We start from the raw sequence: 18,713 nt of genomic DNA on the forward strand, positions 1-18,713 counted from the left end.
TCTGAAATTTTGTATTTACACTAGTTTCCGTGATACAAAACGTTGTGCAAAGTTTCGTTAAGATAGTCGCACTTTTCATCTGGGGTGCTTTTCACGCTCGCCCTCTTAGGTGATTAGGTCTATACCTGATACGAGCGACACGAACCCCAAAATTCAAAGTTCATCTTAATTTTATTCAAATGCTCTGAAATTTTGTATTTACACTAGTTTCCGTGATACAAAACGTTGTGCAAAGTTTCGTTAAGATAGTCGCACTTTTCATCTGGGGTGCTTTTCACGCTCGCCCTCTTAGGTGATTAGGTCTATACCTGATACGAGCGACACGAACCCCAAAATTCAAAGTTCATCTTAATTTTATTCAAATGCTCTGAAATTTTGTATTTACACTAGTTTCCGTGATACAAAACGTTGTGCAAAGTTTCGTTAAGATAGTCGCACTTTTCATCTGGGGTGCTTTTCACGCTCGCCCTCTTAGGTGATTAGGTCTATACCTGATACGAGCGACACGAACCCCAAAATTCAAAGTTCATCTTAATTTTATTCAAATGCTCTGAAATTTTGTATTTACACTAGTTTCCGTGATACAAAACGTTGTGCAAAGTTTCGTTAAGATAGTCGCACTTTTCATCTGGGGTGCTTTTCACGCTCGCCCTCTTAGGTGATTAGGTCTATACCTGATACGAGCGACACGAACCCCAAAATTCAAACAGGGTTGGTAAGTTACTGAAAAAAATAAGCCAAACATTGTTATTGGCGGCCCTTTGATTCCTTTGTTTTAAACAAAGAAAACAAATGTTATGTTAATATATTTGGCTTATTTATTCATAAAATCTACCCACCCTGAATTCAAAGTTCATCTTAATTTTATTCAAATGCTCTGAAATTTTGTATTTACACTAGTTTTGGAATTTCTTACTACTGTAGTGTACTGTAATTTCTCAAGTTATTATGGGAACGACATCGTGTTATTCCGTTTTATTTGGAAATTTTTTATTGTTGCGCACATTTTCGCGTTCGTTTTCGACATTAAATTTTGGTAATAAAAAAATCGAACGCACGTGCCAAATCTTTGATTATTTCTAGTTTACTTTTATTATTAAGTTGCGGGTTGCTTATGGATTACTCATAACGCACTTGTCAACATATATTCTGATTACTATACTGGCAATAAATGTTGCAGGACCTCTTTAAATTTTAGAACATTTCAAAGCTCGAATCAAATGGTTTCTGAACATAATGTCACTATTGCATAAGCGACACCGTTGCGACACCATGCCAGAAACGTTTAGCAGAATATTTTTAACCAGGGCTTCCAGTCCCCCGGAAGGAGTTCCGTATTAACTGCTCAATGGCAGGGGTATCATGGGGTGCCACCCACTCATTGTCGCTGGATTGAGGTAAACTAACACATTTGTACATTTTCTAGGCATAAATCGCTACATATAGAATACCACTATTATTACAGTTTGTTCTAGTTCATGTTGTGGAATGTTCATCAAACATTACCACCATCACAATCACTTTGATAATGAGCTGCAGTATCGTCGTCATCTTCACCATCTAACAAATCAACAAGATCTTCTATAACCTGCTCTTCTATAACTGCGATTTCATCATCTTCAATAGTCTCCTGGAACAAGGACGTCGACAGATGAGAAGATGTTGTAGCAGTAATCCCAGAAATTGTGTCAAGAATAGGTGCATCTAAATGATTACGAAATGTGGTTCCTAAGGAAAGCAAAATATTGTTTGTCTCGCAAATTTCACTTTTCACCACAGTACAAATCCCATTTGAAAGTCTGCAGTCGTTCTGCGAGTGAAGTTGATAACTCTCTTCCAGACAATCTCTTCTTTTCAAATAATGGTCAAATAGCATTTCCATTTCCTTCAACAAGAGTTGCTGCTCCTCTTTGCATCGATCTAAGAAATTTTGTAGGTCAATTGCAGACCTTTTCACAGAAAAAGGGACACTCTCAACAGTACTCTCGTCGCAATATGTTCTGTAAAGACTAGACTCAGGATCCTTAGCTTCGTCAAAGTTCAACTCTTTGGGCAATCCATCAACCAATTCCTGCAAAGCAGCTAAGGAGGCATTATACTTGGTGACCGTACTCTTGATCGCATTTGTTTTTCTGTTTATTTGCTTCGATAATTTCGTTGCTATTGCTTGACCATCTGGTAGTAAAACCAAAAGCATTAATATAGTTATAGAGTATTAATTGACAAACTGCTAAAGTTACCATGCAATTTGTATTTCGCTTCTCAAATACATTATTACTGACAGTAATTCATAAAGCAAAGACGAAAGAAATTCACATCGTTAGTAATGCTGAATTCTTATTTTCATTGCAATTTATTCCTGGAACACTAGCGAAATTCAAGTTGGAATTTCTCGCCAAATATTGGTTCGTTTTGGAAGCTACAGTATAATACTTCTACCTTGTACTATCTATAAATTTAGTCCTCAGCAGAAGTGGACTAAATTTAGAGAAGTCCTATACGATGCATGTACATGTCGTACTTTCCGCTTCTGGTACCACATGTAGCAACTGTAACAGCACACCAGACACGGTTATCTTGGTAGACCGCTTTAGCCTTTACCTGAATATTTTCTTTTAAGAGAAATAAGAAACATCCTCTCCACTGCCATATTATACGTCTGCTCCACAATTGTATCCCGTCTTTGATTTTCCAAACCAAGAGCTGCCGCATTAAAATGTGCTTCACCTGGTTTCCACCTCTTCGGCAGCTTGTTACACTTCTCAATACTTTTCAGTGTCTTCATGACCCTAGATGGTTAGGTCATTGCAAAATAAAAGGATCAAAAAAGAAATTATGTAGGTTAGAATGAATCTTAATTTCTCTCACTCTTTTGTTTTTTTAACCACTTCAACCAGTTGGTCATGTGCGCCTTCCTCAATAGATGCAACATTCAATCTGTAATTAAAGAACATACGAAAACGTTGAAAAACCTGTGTAATAATAAAGTACAATCATGACAACATGTACGTACGTACAAGTTCCTTTATCGAAAAGGGAACGCACCTCAGCTGATTCAAATGAATTAGATTCTGAACGTACTTCTGCTGCCACGTCAAAGTGAATTTGGTTTTGGCTATAGGTATTGAAATACAGCATACAGAAGAATTGTTAGTAAACTAGAAACAACAATGTACTGTACGTGTAAGACACAAGTCATCAGCAACAAACCTCTCGTTAAAATCAGATTTTCCTCATCTTTCATCCACTTCTTAATTACTTCTCCATCATATGGAACTACGATTGAAACTTAATTGTTACAATTATTTTTGCGGATGTGTCATATGTACAGTATATACACCTTGTACCAAACAAATCAAATTTTTAGCTACTACACCGGATAACGCAGAGAACAGTTCTTCCAATTGCAACAATGCGTTTTGAAGAAGTACTGGACATTTCTTTAGCTTGTTCGCAAGTTGAAATCCTATTAGAGAGGTTAATAGTTTAAGCATAACGTATACTGTACATAATAAGCATAATGTAATATATAAACAGCAGATACTGCAGTACCACATGTACGAAGCTGGCGTGAGGAATAATGCAGCAAAGCATCGGTCAACATATCTGTACGTCGCCCGGGGCTCATTTCCTTGGTCATTGAAGAGAAACCTCTTAAATATGACCACAACCTTTCGATTCCTTCACCATCAGTTAAACCATAGCCTTGTAGTCGCCTTGGGCTGAACTGTATCTAGCATGGGTATGGAGTTTGTCAGAAAGAATAAATATTGTATACCAAACTAATTAGAAGTCTGAATTCATAGCATTATCATAATAAAACCATTCAGTATTTTACAGGGGATATCAGACATAGAAGCTTTATTTTTCTCAAAGTAATTACATGGTTCATAATAATGGAATGTCTATACATTACCTGGCAAGATGACTTGTGTCCATAGCAGTGGAAAATTGGTATGGCTAAATCAACTTTGTCAAGAATGTCTTCCCTCTCATTTTTCTACAACACAGTACAGCGTGCATTAGCTATTACCATATACCTGGTGTTAAACTAGTGATGTGGCTGGAGAAATCAATTTTTTACTGTTAACAGTACAGTACCTTCAAATGGGCTTCCAATGTACATGCAATATCATATGTAATCTTTACATCAACACTTGTCCCATCATAATTGTCTAATAGACGCTGTAGTTCGTACACGGAATAAGCTATCCTATAAAGAATAAAAATAGTTTTTTTATCAATAGTTTTTTATTTTTAAGACATTTTGTCCTGCGTGATTCATGGTTAAAGTGTTGTACCACGATCAGTATATGAAAATGACATATGGGAAGACCAAGTTGGAGAAAATAAATGAATATACTGCAGTACACTATTGGTTTTTGTAAAGTGTTGTTCTGACAGCCATTCATTATCAGTGCAAACTTACTCAAATACCAACTTAATCATATACCTTTCTCCATGTTTAATGTTGAGGAAGCCTTTTGGGAAATCGTGTCTGCAAACACGTCCAAAAACACCCTTTTCATCATAGAGTTTGTTTCTCCCTTTTGACCTGAGCATGTCAGTTACTTCTCCAGCTTTAAATTCATTGCATTCCTGATAAGGTTTATACAGTTTACAATTAACCTGTCCAATAATTAATACACACATCTGTGCATATTATATGCCCCATGTATTGTGTAAAAGCTTGGAGTGACCTACAGTATAGTATAGAAATTTATAAGAGTGATGTAATAGCACCTGAAGAGCTTTATATAGCGAAAATGTTCGTGCAATAAATGTTACAAAATATACAGAGTATCCTTCTATTATTTACATGAGCTTCAACTTGTCAAATGAATCGTTCTTTATAACTATTACTTGCGTATTATTATTATTATATATTATGTATATACATCAGACCTGAAGAGCTTTCACAAGCGAAAACGTTTGTCTGTAAATAAAAATGTTTTATACCTACAAGTGGTTACAATTCCTCCTGTTGTCAAACTATTTATATATATATATATATATATATATATATATATATATATATATATATATATATATATATGTATATATATAATTATATTATCATAGCATAGACTGTATACCCTTGTACTCACAACATTTGATTCTTTGGCATTTGCTGTGTAACTTTGAACAAAATTGTCAACATCATTTTGATCAGCAAACATGGTTGTTTTGTGTCTGGATGGGTAAATATCAGTGCCTGCAGATTTCTTCCGCACAAGCCCAAAACAGCCATCCATACACTCCACAATGCTTCCTGATTTACCATCCTAAAAAAGATATCACAACATCTACATGCATATTAAGGAAATTAATATGGCTTAGATAGTACATGCAAGTACAGTTCAAGAGAAAAAAATAGGCCCATGATAGTATACAATGGGCATTTGAGGATGAAGTTGCACATGCACATATTAGGTGAAACACAGTAATAATGTAAACCGAAACTTACCTTAGGACAAAGAGGGCAGATACTTCTAGAAATTTCTGGGGTTTTTGCCAATATGGTGAACCATCTCTCATCATATACTGGTGATATCTACACAAATACAGTGACAGTATGACTTAGTATGAAAATGTTTAAGGAATATATACATGCATTCTGTAGTTATATTATTCTATTAGGGTATTACCCAATCTAACAGTACACAAAATGCAGTTACCAGTACCTAAATTCATCAAAGGAATCGCTGTTGAGACCAGAGTAAACATTTTTCACCTACAGTATTGAATACAGAAAATATGAGATGAATTTCCCTTTCATGTATCCTATCTGCAGTGGTAAGTTTAGTCATTGTGGTATATCATCACAGTAATGACAACTGTATAAGTTGTCATCACTGTTGTCACAGGAACATCAAACACAAATTGACAATTGTAATCTTACAGTCCATAGTAAGTAGTAAGAACATTCTATAGTAAATTAACAAAATTTACCCATTTTGGGAAAAGAGTTGATTTATTGAGGACAGTCAACATGTCACAGAACTTTTGCAGAGAAACTTGACATTCCAAAACAAGTGCTTCTGCCAACTCCATCAGCTTTATGTGATAAGCTACAATAGGGCGTTTTGCAGAGTTAGGCCATAAATGCATCTTCCATAGGGTCACGACATCACTTTCACATTCACAAAAAAGGATTTGCTTCTGATGCTGTCGCCCTGGGTAAAATTAACATACAGAATTGCTCACTTGAGAATCATTCTGTAACTGATAAAGTAGGTCAGCTCACTAGCTGTTGATGTATGCAAACTTGGCAAAAATGCCAAATGGTTTGAATTTAAGTATTGTCCTTCATTCCCCACATGGTCTTTCATATTCAAATTATTTCACAAGTTTCCATATGTCAATAGGCTGGCTGAAAGTGTACCATGTCATTGTCAATATCATACACTCTATGTACATAAATCTATGACACTCAGAGTTTCTCTGTTGGTGAATCAAATATGTAAGGCATTATTATACCTGGTCCAACTGTAGATCTACTGTACAGTATGCTTTTGGGCATCTTAATGTATATCTTTAGTGGCCTAGGGTTGATATTTTACTATTTACTAAAATATCAATAGACATGTTATATTACCATTTTGGTACTTGGTGGCTTACCGTGTTGATCAATGCATGCAACAATTCTGGCACAAGATGTAGGACAATTCCTTTGATGCCATAAGCTCAATGGTTTCTGGTCAACAAAGAATGGTAGAAAACAGCCATCCTACAGATTGAAAGATACAAATTATTATTAAAACCTCAGTGATCATACACATCTGTTCAGAATACCTAGCAGAAGCTATTATGCAAGCTATCTACCTACAAAATTACCAACAAGGTAATTACACTTTCTATCTACAAGTTAATTTATCTGAGCATGGCATCCCACCAGGGGCGGATCAATGCTCATCTGACAGGAGGGGTGCAGATTTTCCTAGGGGGGTGCATCAGTGCGCTAGCAAAGCTTGCCCGGGGCCCCGGGCTGTTGTATATTTTTTAGGCATGAGTGAACCCAGCCCGTGTAATGAAAGTATTATTACTTTATTAACTTTTTTATATCTTTTTTTCTTAATGAATAGTGGTATAAAGTTATAAAATAAAAATATTATATAATATATAAAAATTATAAATTCTAGTTGTATTGCTGTACAATACTTCTTTGCAATATTTCAAATTTGTGCAGATGTTCAAGTTCTCAATTCTCAGGTTAGCAATAAGTACATTATACATTATATACATGCAGTTAGACTAGTTAGTAGTTAGTCAGTTCATGACTTAGACTTTAGCCCTCCTATTGCGCATGTTTCCCCATGCTGTTACGACTTCGTCCAAATCCAGTAAATCAGCAACACTCTGTTTAACGAAATGCATAAAAGATCACTTAATCTTTCTGGAAGAAGGGTGGATCGTAGCTTCGTGCAGACACGATTCATGCCGGAAAATGCTCTTTCCACTGAAGCGGTTGATGTCGAGATGGTGTTCTTAACTGCAATTAAAGTGGTTAAGTTCGGAAGCCTGTTTGGATTTATTGGTAGACCAAGACGATAATCAACTTCAGCTCTTTCGATTTCTAGTTCGAGGATAGATCTGTTAATGTTGAGACAGCTGAAGGTATTCAGTAGCACATCTAGCTCACTTAAGTTCAAGTAGGTATCTGAACCTGCATTAAGAGCATTGATAGCTCTAAGGATGTCTATGTTCTTGGAGTCAAATCTGACATTGAACTCATCGTTGAGTTTATTCTTCAGCTTGCATTGAGATCTGCATAAATTCTTTTACCTGATGATCCTGATCGTCGGGAGTCATAACTGTTGTAGCTCTAAGTTGTGGATAGGCATTGTGTCGCAGAGAGCTAAGGGGTTTCCAGTCTTTCTTGAAATTTCTTTCGACGCAATGAATATGTCCTCATCTTTAATGTTGTTAATTAAGTCCCGAGTTCGGGTCAGCTCGTATTGAACGTCCGTCCAATCAATTTTTTCGGTCTGAAGTTCTTTATTAAGGAAGTATAGCTTGCCGAGATACTTATGAAGTGTTGTCAGACCCACGATGAACTTTCCTGACATCAGTTTGTGGTACAGTCCAGCTGCTGTTTCTGCCTGTGACTTCGTATACTGATACTCATCATCTTCATCACTTCCACCGGGGTTGTTTGCCACATCTATCAGAGTCGTGAGGACAACATCAAATCTTTCAGATATAACATTAACGGCTTCGTATTTGCATCCCCAACGAACATCGATTTGCTGCACAATATGTTTAACTTGTTTGCCAGGATACATTTCTCTGTGGAGTGATTCGTACTTTTGTCTGATCTTCGGTTTATTAAGCAGTGTATGGCAGGATTTTATTGTGGTCATAACATCCATTGACGACAAAGATGCATTTAGCATGTCTCCTACAACCAAATTCAAACGATGGGCAGTACAATGGATGTAAACTAGCCATTCAAAATACCTTGATCGAAGCAGTTCTGCGACTCCTGCTAACCAGCCAGACATCACGCTAGCGCCATCTGCGCCGAGGCTGATAATAGGCGATCCGTTGGATTTCTGCTGTACGTCAGAGATCAGGTCTTTCGTAACTGCTGAGATAGCTTCTGCATCAAATTTGGTGAGTGCAGTCATGGATAGAAATCTCTCTTGTACCTTGTTGGTGTAGTAACGAACAGAGAAAGCAAGCTCTTCCCTCTTGCCTTTGTCTTTGCTTTCGTCGATTAGCGCACTGAAGCACCCGGCAGTTTCGATCTGATGGCATATCTCTTTCCGTATCTGAACCGCGAGTACAGACAGCATTTCATTAAGAGACGTTTTACTGGTGTAGTCAACAAGAAGCCTTTTTTCTGTTATCGCTTGGTGGAGACTTCGAAACTCCTTGTTGGTCTGTAATTGCATCTTGATAAACGTTGTCCAGTTGCCTGGGTTTTTCGAATCAGCTGCCTCGTCGTGGCCCCGGAATGCTATTTCGTTCGTTGCAAACCAAATTACGTACTGGAACAGAAGTTTAAAGTAATCTCTGTTATTTTGAGTTGTTTTCGCTTGATCGGGAACCAGTTTCTCAAGTATACTTGTATCTATTCCGTCTGATATTCGGGCCTTTGCTTTCCATTTCTCGTAGCAATTTTTGTGAACTTCTGATTTCTGGTGTTTCGTAAAACCTTTGTTTTTATCTAGCGCATTAGTCCACTTTCTAAAGCCAGTTACGGTAAATGTGGTGTCTGCGGAATTTCTTGAGCAGAAGTTTTTACAAGCAAAGCAAAATGCTGCATCGCTTTGAACATTATACTCTAGCCAGTCGAAGCGGTTGTACCAGTTTGCGTTGAAAGATCTCGTTTTTTTGCTTGAAAAGTTTGTATTTATTGGAAATTTCTGGAGCTTCGGTTGTGATGGTTTGTCCAATTCTTGATCGAGATCACAGGAGCTTGCTTGGCTAGTTTCAGGGGTGGATCTCTCTTGAGTCTCTTCAGGATCACAAATTGTATGAAGTTGAACTCCATCTGGTTCAGCATTATCCCGCTCAGCATTGTCTCGTCCAGTCTCATGTTCATCTTGTTCATCTTCAAGTTCTGGATATTGATCTTGATCAATTGCCAGTTGTGCATGTGGGTTCGATTCTGGAACTGAAGAATAGTGTGATCAGCAACATACAGTCGAGTCGGCCCAATTTCTCAATAAATAATATTGCAGAATACTGTGATGACACTAACCTTTGTTTTTCTTGTGGAAAAAATCTGTAAGCGACGGTTGGCGCCTTTTCATTGTTCTCTCTACTCGGTTTGTCCAACAATTCGCAAATGAAAAATCACTCACGTTGTGTTTTGGTATTGAAAACAAAATATTTCACAAAATTCAGCTATATTAGATGTTCTTCAGACTCTTCACGATTCACTAACACTCATGAATAATGTATAAAGTGACCGGCTTTTATACCGACCGTTAGGGTAAAATATGACTTAATTAACCAAAAATAATCTGACATAACACACTATGAGTAAGCAAATTCCATTAAAGGCCAATCGCAAAGTTGAACCATGTGTGATTACATCATACAGCAGGTACTTAAATATTGCATTGTCACACAGTTGGCATGCAACATTATCTGGCGAACGTAAACAAGGTCAAAGGTCGAACATTTCATATGCGAATGACTGTCGGAAAATACTAAAATTACACAAAGTTAAAATTCTATGTAGCCTTTGTAGGATCTATTCTTCAATCTTCAAACTTTTTGGAGATGTTAACATCAAATGTATTTATAGTTACACTAAATTTTTTGGCAGTGTTGTAAATAACAACGAAGATATACGCAAAGTAAAAATTTCCGTAAACATTTAGAATTTTTTTTGGGGGGGTGCTAGAAAATTTTGGGGGGGTGCGCACCCCCCTGCACCCCCCGAGAAAATCCGCCCCTGCATCCCACCACTAACTTGCTTTGTAAATTTTTAGGTAATGGTAACCACTCCACCAAAGCAAAAACAGTGTGTGGTGTGGAATGACACAATTTAACAAAACACACAAAATCCAGATCAGCCATTAAAAAATTGAAGTGACATTACTGCTACCATGTTGGTGGACAACATCAAAATTTCAATGGTTAGACAGTAAAATAATGAAATGCATATTGATTCATGCAAGCAAGCAAGCAATTGAATGGAACTAGAAGGAGACTTTGGGAGACTCTGACTCAGCTTGCAATTTGCAAACGTATTAATAAATTCATGTACCTTAAATATTTCTAAAACATGGAAGTGATTCCTTGTGTTGTGACTGTTAATTGCACAGTTTCTGCAATAATAAATATCGTGACCACAGTCGAGGCAACGAGTTTCGGCGAATGCTGTGCAATCACAGCACTGTACATCGTTGGCTGTGAAAGCATTTCGTTCGTAGCGAGATTTAACAAGCTTCTCCCTGACTTCTTCCCATTGTCTGTATTGCCGTAATCGTCTTGACTGATGTTGTGATAAGTCAGAAGTACTACGGTCACCAAGAATATCGCCATTATCATCACGATCATCGCCATGATCATCATGATCGGTATCCATCGAGAGCGAGGGCAAATTGCTGGTAGATATCTCATCACCATGAGCACTTGAAACATTGTCTGATGATGTTTTCAGAAAGATGCTACCGGCACGTTTGCTTCCACTTGTGGAAACTGAAAGCACGCGCAGTTTAACGGGTTTAAAACGTTTTGGTTTATTCACACTACCACTTCGAGTTCGCTTGGGCGCCATGTTGATGTTGTCTTCGCGGGCAAATGCCCGTTGTGGGTTGCTCAGGTTGCAACTCAGTGACGCTATCGAGCGCTGTTCTAAATTTTAGAATATACGCTCTATAGCGTTTTAGAATAGGTGAAACGGGTGGCTCTGGCGTACATAGATTCCAAGTTTTGCTGCCAGAAATTTATTTATGGGCTTCTAAAAACTGAAAATTCGCGTCGCGTTGCCGCATCGCGTCCGGTATGTGTGGGCGTTCAATAACTCTTTTTAAAGTTTAAGCGATGATGTAAAGCCTTAAATGGTTGGGTAGGTCGTCGTAAAAAGACATACTGAACCAAGCCCGTACTGATAAAAATAAAATGTATTCTTACAGCAAACATGAAATAAACAAAATAGACACCTACCACTTCAAGGATTATAAACTACGAGTCGTTCCCATTTCTCCGCTCGTCGTTCCTATTTCACCAACTGTTTCTGTGTTCTGATAATATTTTAATCTTTTCCCAGTGTTTATATAATTGTATTTGATTCCATATTTCATTTTGATTAAAGTTCAAGAAATATGTTTTAAAAAAAATTGAAAAATGACAGTTAAAATGCTGACGTTCTCATTGAAATACAAACTTTTTGTCTAGGCCAATCAGAAAGTTGTACATTACCCTTCTCTACTCGTTCAAACTTCGCGCATGCGTACAAACACCATGACCATTAAACGTCCAAGGAACATTGAATGTTCTGTCACAATACCCGGGTGTAATTCCTAATCTCCGGGCGGAATTTGTAGTAATTTAGAATTGACCGCTATTTGAAAACAGGGAATTCCGAAGATAAAAGTGAAATTCGATGTAGGCGTGGGAATGCGTTGGTATATTCTGGCTTTCAACAATATGCAAAGCCGGATTGTTGAAGACACGATCGAGCGTATTCAATTATCTTCCAATTATGATATAATTTTCAAAAACAAACCTAGCATGTGGCATCCTTTTTCATGACAAATCTGGTTATCTAGACAAATCTGTACGATAATTGAAATTTCGCAACGTTTTCTCAACGAAACTTCGTTAATTTTGTCCTTCTTGACGAAAGCACTTAGCCTCAAATTGAAACCTTCAGAATTACTTGGGCTTTATCGTGTGGTTTATCGATCGGTATATGCTGACATGCACCCAAAACTAACTTTCTGCAGATATATATGTATATATACGGTCGTCTTCATAAATTGTGCTTCTTTGTCTACAATTTACTGATAACAATTATAAGAAACTATTCCCGTATTTTTGATGATTTCTGCAATATTCTATAGTTCAAAATAAAGTTTTAGAGTTTAAAATACTTGTAAGTGTTGTATATCTACATCATCATGAAGACCACTACGATATTTTTTTCGAGAAGTGCATGTCTTTACATCTTCAAAATTAATTGGCGACCCAATTACGTTGCATATTTGTTTATTTATGGAACAACTTTTATCATGGCGTTTGGCTATAATGATTCTATTTTATATTCCAATCGCTACTTTGTTTTATGCAATGTTTCCTTGGAACTGAGTGTGAAAACTTCAAGTGCTTTTGGCGCAAGCACATATACATATTGGCAACCGACTGCATGTGCCTCACGCAAATCCCTGTGAATAAAGAAATCCTTGATGCCACAATTGAAAGCTCTCTGGATTGAATATTTTCATTGAAAACATATCCGCCTCTGCACTTTAACAACCCGGAACACGAGTTTGTCATGACAACAAATCATAACATCGGCATGCCGACTAGTCAGTATTCAATTTTACACTAAGGCAATCATCCAATTATAATTTATAAACATTTGTTTCAAATATAACAGTATTAGTAACGTGAGTGATACATAGGCTTTGACGTTTCTCGACTTTTTGTTCATATACGGTAGTCGTATCAAGTATATAATTGTCATGTGCTTGATCAAAAATCAGTTGATTTTATGATTTTTGTTGTAAAATATCGAATTGAAATGCTTTGTTTAAATTTCTGCAAGACTAGTGACGAAGTGCTTCTCTTCATCATTTTATGTTGTATTATAGTTAATTACTCCGTACTTGATCCATATATTAATTTCTTACACACTGAAATCACTGTTTGTAGATTGGATATAATCATATGAAGACTATACCAAAAGTTGAAAGGCCAGACCTAAATTGGTTTTGAGAAAAAGCCTTTGAGTTTTCTCATTGAATAATAGCCTGAAGGAGAATAGTTTAAACCGCGATAGCAGCCTTTTTAAGCTTCCAAACAAAAGCTTTTTATTGTGATCAATTGACCATGCCACCCGCAAACTATTCTCTTAAACGAATTTAGATAAGGTTTACCACACCCGGCCATAATTAGATACCGCTATGAAATATACAAAAAAGGTTTGACGATTTTCGTCGATTGGGTACCGTCTTGTCAAAACACAAATCATTTCAATATTGCTTGTACTTTAAATTGTACATATTAACAAATATAATAGTTTAGGTGTGCAAACATTGTGTGATTGCCTTCAGAGCTTTCCAAGTTTGAAACTCATATGTGGAATTCGTGTATTAAGCTGCAGCCTCGTACTTAGGCCCTTATAATGTAAATACTAAAGCGCTTGGGTACAAGGAAGTGTATTCCGCATCTCATGCACAAAAAGGAAACTAGTCGGAGAAATAGCGGTCAAATCCTTTACAGTGTATGTTAAGGCAACTTTAAACTTGACCACTTTAACAATAACAAACGTTTCCTCTTCTGGAAAATAATCCGTTTTTTATTTTTATTATTGAAGTTCGTGTTTCATGTATGGTGGCCGAGAACTGCCACTCAATTTTTCCAAAATAAAATCAAATTAATCAAATTGAAAAGAATTTCAAATAAAAGTAATTTAAAACAAAAGAAAATCCAATTAAATAGAATATTTTTTAACATTAAAATAAAGTTAAAATAATTTGAAAGTAAATTCAAATTTCCACACGGCCTAGAGCTGCCACAGTATACCACAATACCTTGCGGGCATTTTTTCGAACATGGCGTACTTTCGAAATAACAACTGGGTTGAAGACGAACAGCTAAAAGAACAAATGGCAAGGCACGTGAGGGAAGGTTATCAACGCAATGAGATGCTAGATTTCTTAATTAATCAATTAATTCAACTCAAATTACATTTAACGTCAAATTTTTATAAACAGCATTGTACGTTACGTCATTAAAACGTTCTATATTTATGAAGATCAAAAGGGTATATGATTTAAACCAGAGTTTGTTTGCTTTTATTCCCTGTTGCGGATCTTTATGATTCTCGACTTAGCATAATAAACTACATGTCATAACATGAACTTGATTATTATTATCTGGATTAGTCTCTTGCACATTCTTACAAACGATTTTTGCAATTTGATCCCGAATTTCAACGCTTTAAGCCCGCTAGAACAGGTAAATTTAGATTACAATTCAACATAGCCGCATATTCAATTACACTCAGAGACATAACTTTGCTTTTTGGGGTCAAACGGGGCAAGAAAGCTGTATTTATTGTATTCCTGTCTATGAAGGATACGAAAGCGCATCGAAATATCAAAAATACAGTTCATTTGTATTGATTTTGTATATTGATTTTGTATTTGAAGAATAAGGCACTAGTTGATACGATATATATACTAATCCGTCTAATCGATATATCTATTCGATATCGATTGTATCTATTAATGAAATCGAGCGGAATTTTCTTAAACCATGGCTCTGTCAAAGTCGAGTTGCTTTCACTGCATGCACTCATTACGAAAGGTCGACTTTTGTCACATACCAAACATCAAAATGGAGGACAAACTGAAAAGGAGCAGCTTTGCATGAAATAAGTCATCTACAATTATAAATATGGCGTAAGCATAAGACCGCAGCTTTTCACCAGTATCAACGTATTTGAGACAGCCGTTTCAGGACCTTACCATGCATTCTGTCATGCAGTAACCACAATAATTATACTGCATTTTTAGTTTTATCATTTTATATCACCATACGAAAATACGTACAACAACGATCTCTCACTTCCTCTGTGTAATAAATCAAACGTATAGCGTGCTCTTACTTCTATAGATTAATTTAGTCCCTAACACATGCATGCATGCATATATATTTTCAACCCTGCAAAATGCGCACCATTTTTACTATGCACGTATACATAGTTTCACCTGTTCTAAACATACGGTTCCTCGGCTCGAGCGTTTTCATGATCATATGATGTCACATCTTAAACTATTTTTATCTTTTAGGGGGTTTCCAATGCACTAACAGGAACAAGGAAGTTCATATACAATCTGTTGCCAAGGCTTAATCTCTGGAAAGGAATTTATAGAATACAAACGTCGGTGGACGACGCTGTTCGTCGTTAAGCCTGCTTTATTTCTTCGACAAGACCAAACGAGTTTTGCCAGGTACGTTCTGTTCCAATTCATGGTGAAATATATAATATTGTATGTGAAGTGGCTAGCGTTTGGCATCCAACTGGCCGGAAGATATTCGATAATGAAATCAAGCCTCTGTAAGCAAAGCGTCTCAACTTTGTTGTTATATTGGACATTTTAACGTTAGTCTAATAATGTATGATACATATTGAGCATTTTGTCAAACTTCATAACCATAATACGTTGAAATTTAGAAAGATATTTTTCTATAGCCGCCAACGTACTTCATGCGTGACTACATATAGAATTTATATGCAGTATATCGTAAACAATTAATATCATGAAATATAGTCACTAATAACAGTCTGACTCAGTGAATAAGTGCATTTAAAACTAGTGAATCCAATTAAAGTATATCCCGGAGTTTGAACGGATTTATGGTACTAAATTAGGGCAGTGAAGGTGTTACTTAACACAAATGGCGTTGCAAATTCGGCATGTTTGATTATAATGACCATTTTGTTCTACTTGTTAGCAGGATACATTTGGGCTTTGTCAGAGGAAACAGGTTAACTTGTTGCTTTTGTTCTTAGTTGACGAGGCTATAATTCACCCAGGTGGTTTTTGCAGTGATATTTTGATGCGATTTTCTTTTGATAGATGTGAACGAGCGAATATCCGTTTAAATGCGCCAGCTTTCCACGTTATACCATCATGTAAACATTGGTAACTTGTCTATAACTCGTTTACGTCAGTAAAGAAAATATTGCACCTAAAATAGCAGCAAATGAGCTAAAGATTTTGATTTTAATTTGTCTATATACTAATGCAGTAATTTGATATGTTAAGGAAATAATATGCTTATACCATATTGTCTGAGAAAGGCATTTCTTTCCTCAATTCTTCCTCAAGCTGAGGCAGAGCTTTCGTAGGCGGATTAAGCAATAAAGAAATTCGAGAACTATGCGATTATCTTACGATTATCGTATGTGCTGGAAAGACAACATATATTGTAGTCAATCGTCTTTCGATTTTGGCATTGAGCGAAGCGGTGTATAATTGCCCGCGGAACTTATTTGGTTTGCGAATATTTAACATCTCTGTATCTTTTTCCCTGTGCTTATGCTATGAAATGAAGATTAAATAGATACATTTCCAGATTAAGCCAAATTTGGGTTTAATGGTTGCTATATAGGTAGCTTTTAGGCCTTTCAATTGATAAAAATTTACGAAAAATTTCAATCATCGAAAGTCACTACATGTTAGCTATACTTGCATATCTAGCTATACTGGTCACTACATGTTTAAGATAATGTATTATCTTTAAGAATGTCGAGCTTCTGAAGAAAGAGCAGGTCAATCGCATTAAGCGATAGGAATTTGCGATGTCGCAATAACTATACAAATCGCGCAGAATAAAATTTCAGAAATGCATAATTATATTTGATTTTATATTATATTCTATTTTTTATTTTATTATATTAATTTGATTATATTAATTGCAGACACTAGTTTTCAAAATTATAACTTACAATAACACGTTATATTCTTCCTCGACCGAAAAAATTTATAAACCTTCATGCGCATGCCAACTAAGATATGCACATTGGTACTTTAGTTGTTTAGAGCTGGTTTGAAGAAACTACCGCGATTTACTTGTACCGGCCAGTGGCTGATAGCCCGAATATTTAGTTAACTTCCTCGTTCTGACCCTATCTTTGATATGAACAGTCCAAGTGCAAATACAGTATGTTATATATCAACATAATTTGGATGGAATCATTGATTTATATGCTGCCAATAATAAAATAAAATTCTGTGTAATTTTAGCCTTAAATCCCTGTGACAAATTCTGCGCGGAAATTGCAGATTTATAATTTGATTGTGAAGTGTCCCTGCAGTGAAAAGTGTTTAGTAACAATATCCCCGATCGATAACTCCTACAGTAGCAGATAGTAGCTTTTATGATTGTAGTTTTTTAACTGACAAATCTTTATTCTTTCTTTAGATAATCCACATCTAAGTATAAAGTATGAAGATATTGGGGACGATGAAATTCCTTCCATTTCTAATAATTTTTATGTGCTGTGGGATGTTAACAAACGCACAGTCAAAGGGTACGATTCTTTTTTAAAGTATACTCCTTTATAATACACTAAAGCCTCGTTCTTATGCATAACATAAACGAGATCAATCATTTCGACTTAAATATAAATATTATGCAAAATGACAAAGCAAGAATATATTCTTGTGCATGCTTATGCTTCATGTTTTGCCGATGCTTAATTCCGTCGTACGTTTCATTGCATGTTGACTGTTTTTTTGCCTATACGCTTGCGTCGCAAGTGAAAACCAGGCTTAAGTGATTATTAATCTGCGTTTAGGTGGCTATTGTGATAATTGTATTTCATTTTAAGATACAAGTATATTAATTATAATCGAGCTGTTTATATAGCAATCTTCTGTTACGGTATATTTCATTCACTACATTGTACTATAGCAAGTAATGTTATAGTTTGCTCTCCATTATTTTAGATGGCAAATTAATAGCCATTAAAAGTAAATCGACACATAACTGCACGTGATTTTAGTACCGTGTTATCGTGAATTATTTTCGAAAATATTCATATTATTCCCCTTTGTTTTCATTTTCTTATGTAGAATCATCAGTTAACACCACAACTAACGTTTCACACCCGAGGCCGACAAAAGTTATTCATGGCATAAAGTCATCCAAAACTGCTCTGCTATCGCAAATGGTTTCTCGACACAACGAACTACCATCGCAAGTCAGAGTTCACGATTAAAAGGTATTATTAGATTTTTTCGTGCTAGATTTTTACAGTTTGCTGTTATCATTTCGTTGTTGCATGTTGTTGTTGTTGTTGTTGTTGTTGTTGTGTTGTTGTTGTTGTGTCGTTGTCGTTGTTGTTGTTCGTTAATGTTTTTGTTATTGTATATGTTTTATGATTTCTTTGTCTTTTTCTTTGTTTACATTGCTTGATGCGCTTTGTCATGATGTTTTTTTGTTATTGTTGTTGTATTGTTAGTCTACAATTTCAATTGAAGAGAACTAGTGGAAGGGAGCAGTCATTTTGT

General features: G+C 36.0%; 2 protein-coding genes across 2 annotated transcripts; both read right to left on the reverse strand.

The window, feature by feature from the left end:
- Positions 1 to 1,199: 1,199 nt before the first annotated feature.
- On the reverse strand, positions 1,200 to 6,111 carry LOC114534588. The gene is made up of 13 exons (XM_028556050.1): positions 5,953 to 6,111; positions 5,468 to 5,554; positions 5,109 to 5,285; positions 4,454 to 4,599; positions 4,102 to 4,213; positions 3,917 to 4,000; positions 3,553 to 3,733; positions 3,377 to 3,466; positions 3,211 to 3,276; positions 3,046 to 3,115; positions 2,869 to 2,937; positions 2,602 to 2,789; positions 1,200 to 2,175 (listed from the first exon to the last, which is right to left on the reverse strand). The coding sequence occupies exons 1-13, from the start codon at positions 6,109 to 6,111 to the stop codon at positions 1,496 to 1,498; spliced, it is 2,109 nt and encodes a 702-aa protein (XP_028411851.1). The 3' UTR covers positions 1,200 to 1,495.
- Positions 6,112 to 7,796: 1,685 nt separating this feature from the next.
- LOC114534565 (zinc finger MYM-type protein 1-like) lies at positions 7,797 to 9,828 on the reverse strand. Its single transcript, XM_028556027.1, has 2 exons — positions 9,710 to 9,828; positions 7,797 to 9,622 (listed from the first exon to the last, which is right to left on the reverse strand). Exons 1-2 carry the CDS (start codon positions 9,759 to 9,761, stop codon positions 7,809 to 7,811), a joined length of 1,866 nt encoding a protein of 621 aa, XP_028411828.1. The 5' UTR covers positions 9,762 to 9,828; the 3' UTR covers positions 7,797 to 7,808.
- Positions 9,829 to 18,713: the final 8,885 nt, after the last annotated feature.

This window comes from Dendronephthya gigantea, unplaced genomic scaffold (genome assembly GCF_004324835.1).
Source record: "Dendronephthya gigantea isolate DGI-Jeju-01 unplaced genomic scaffold, DenGig_1.0 000103F, whole genome shotgun sequence".
Taxonomy (NCBI): domain Eukaryota; kingdom Metazoa; phylum Cnidaria; class Anthozoa; order Malacalcyonacea; family Nephtheidae; genus Dendronephthya; species Dendronephthya gigantea.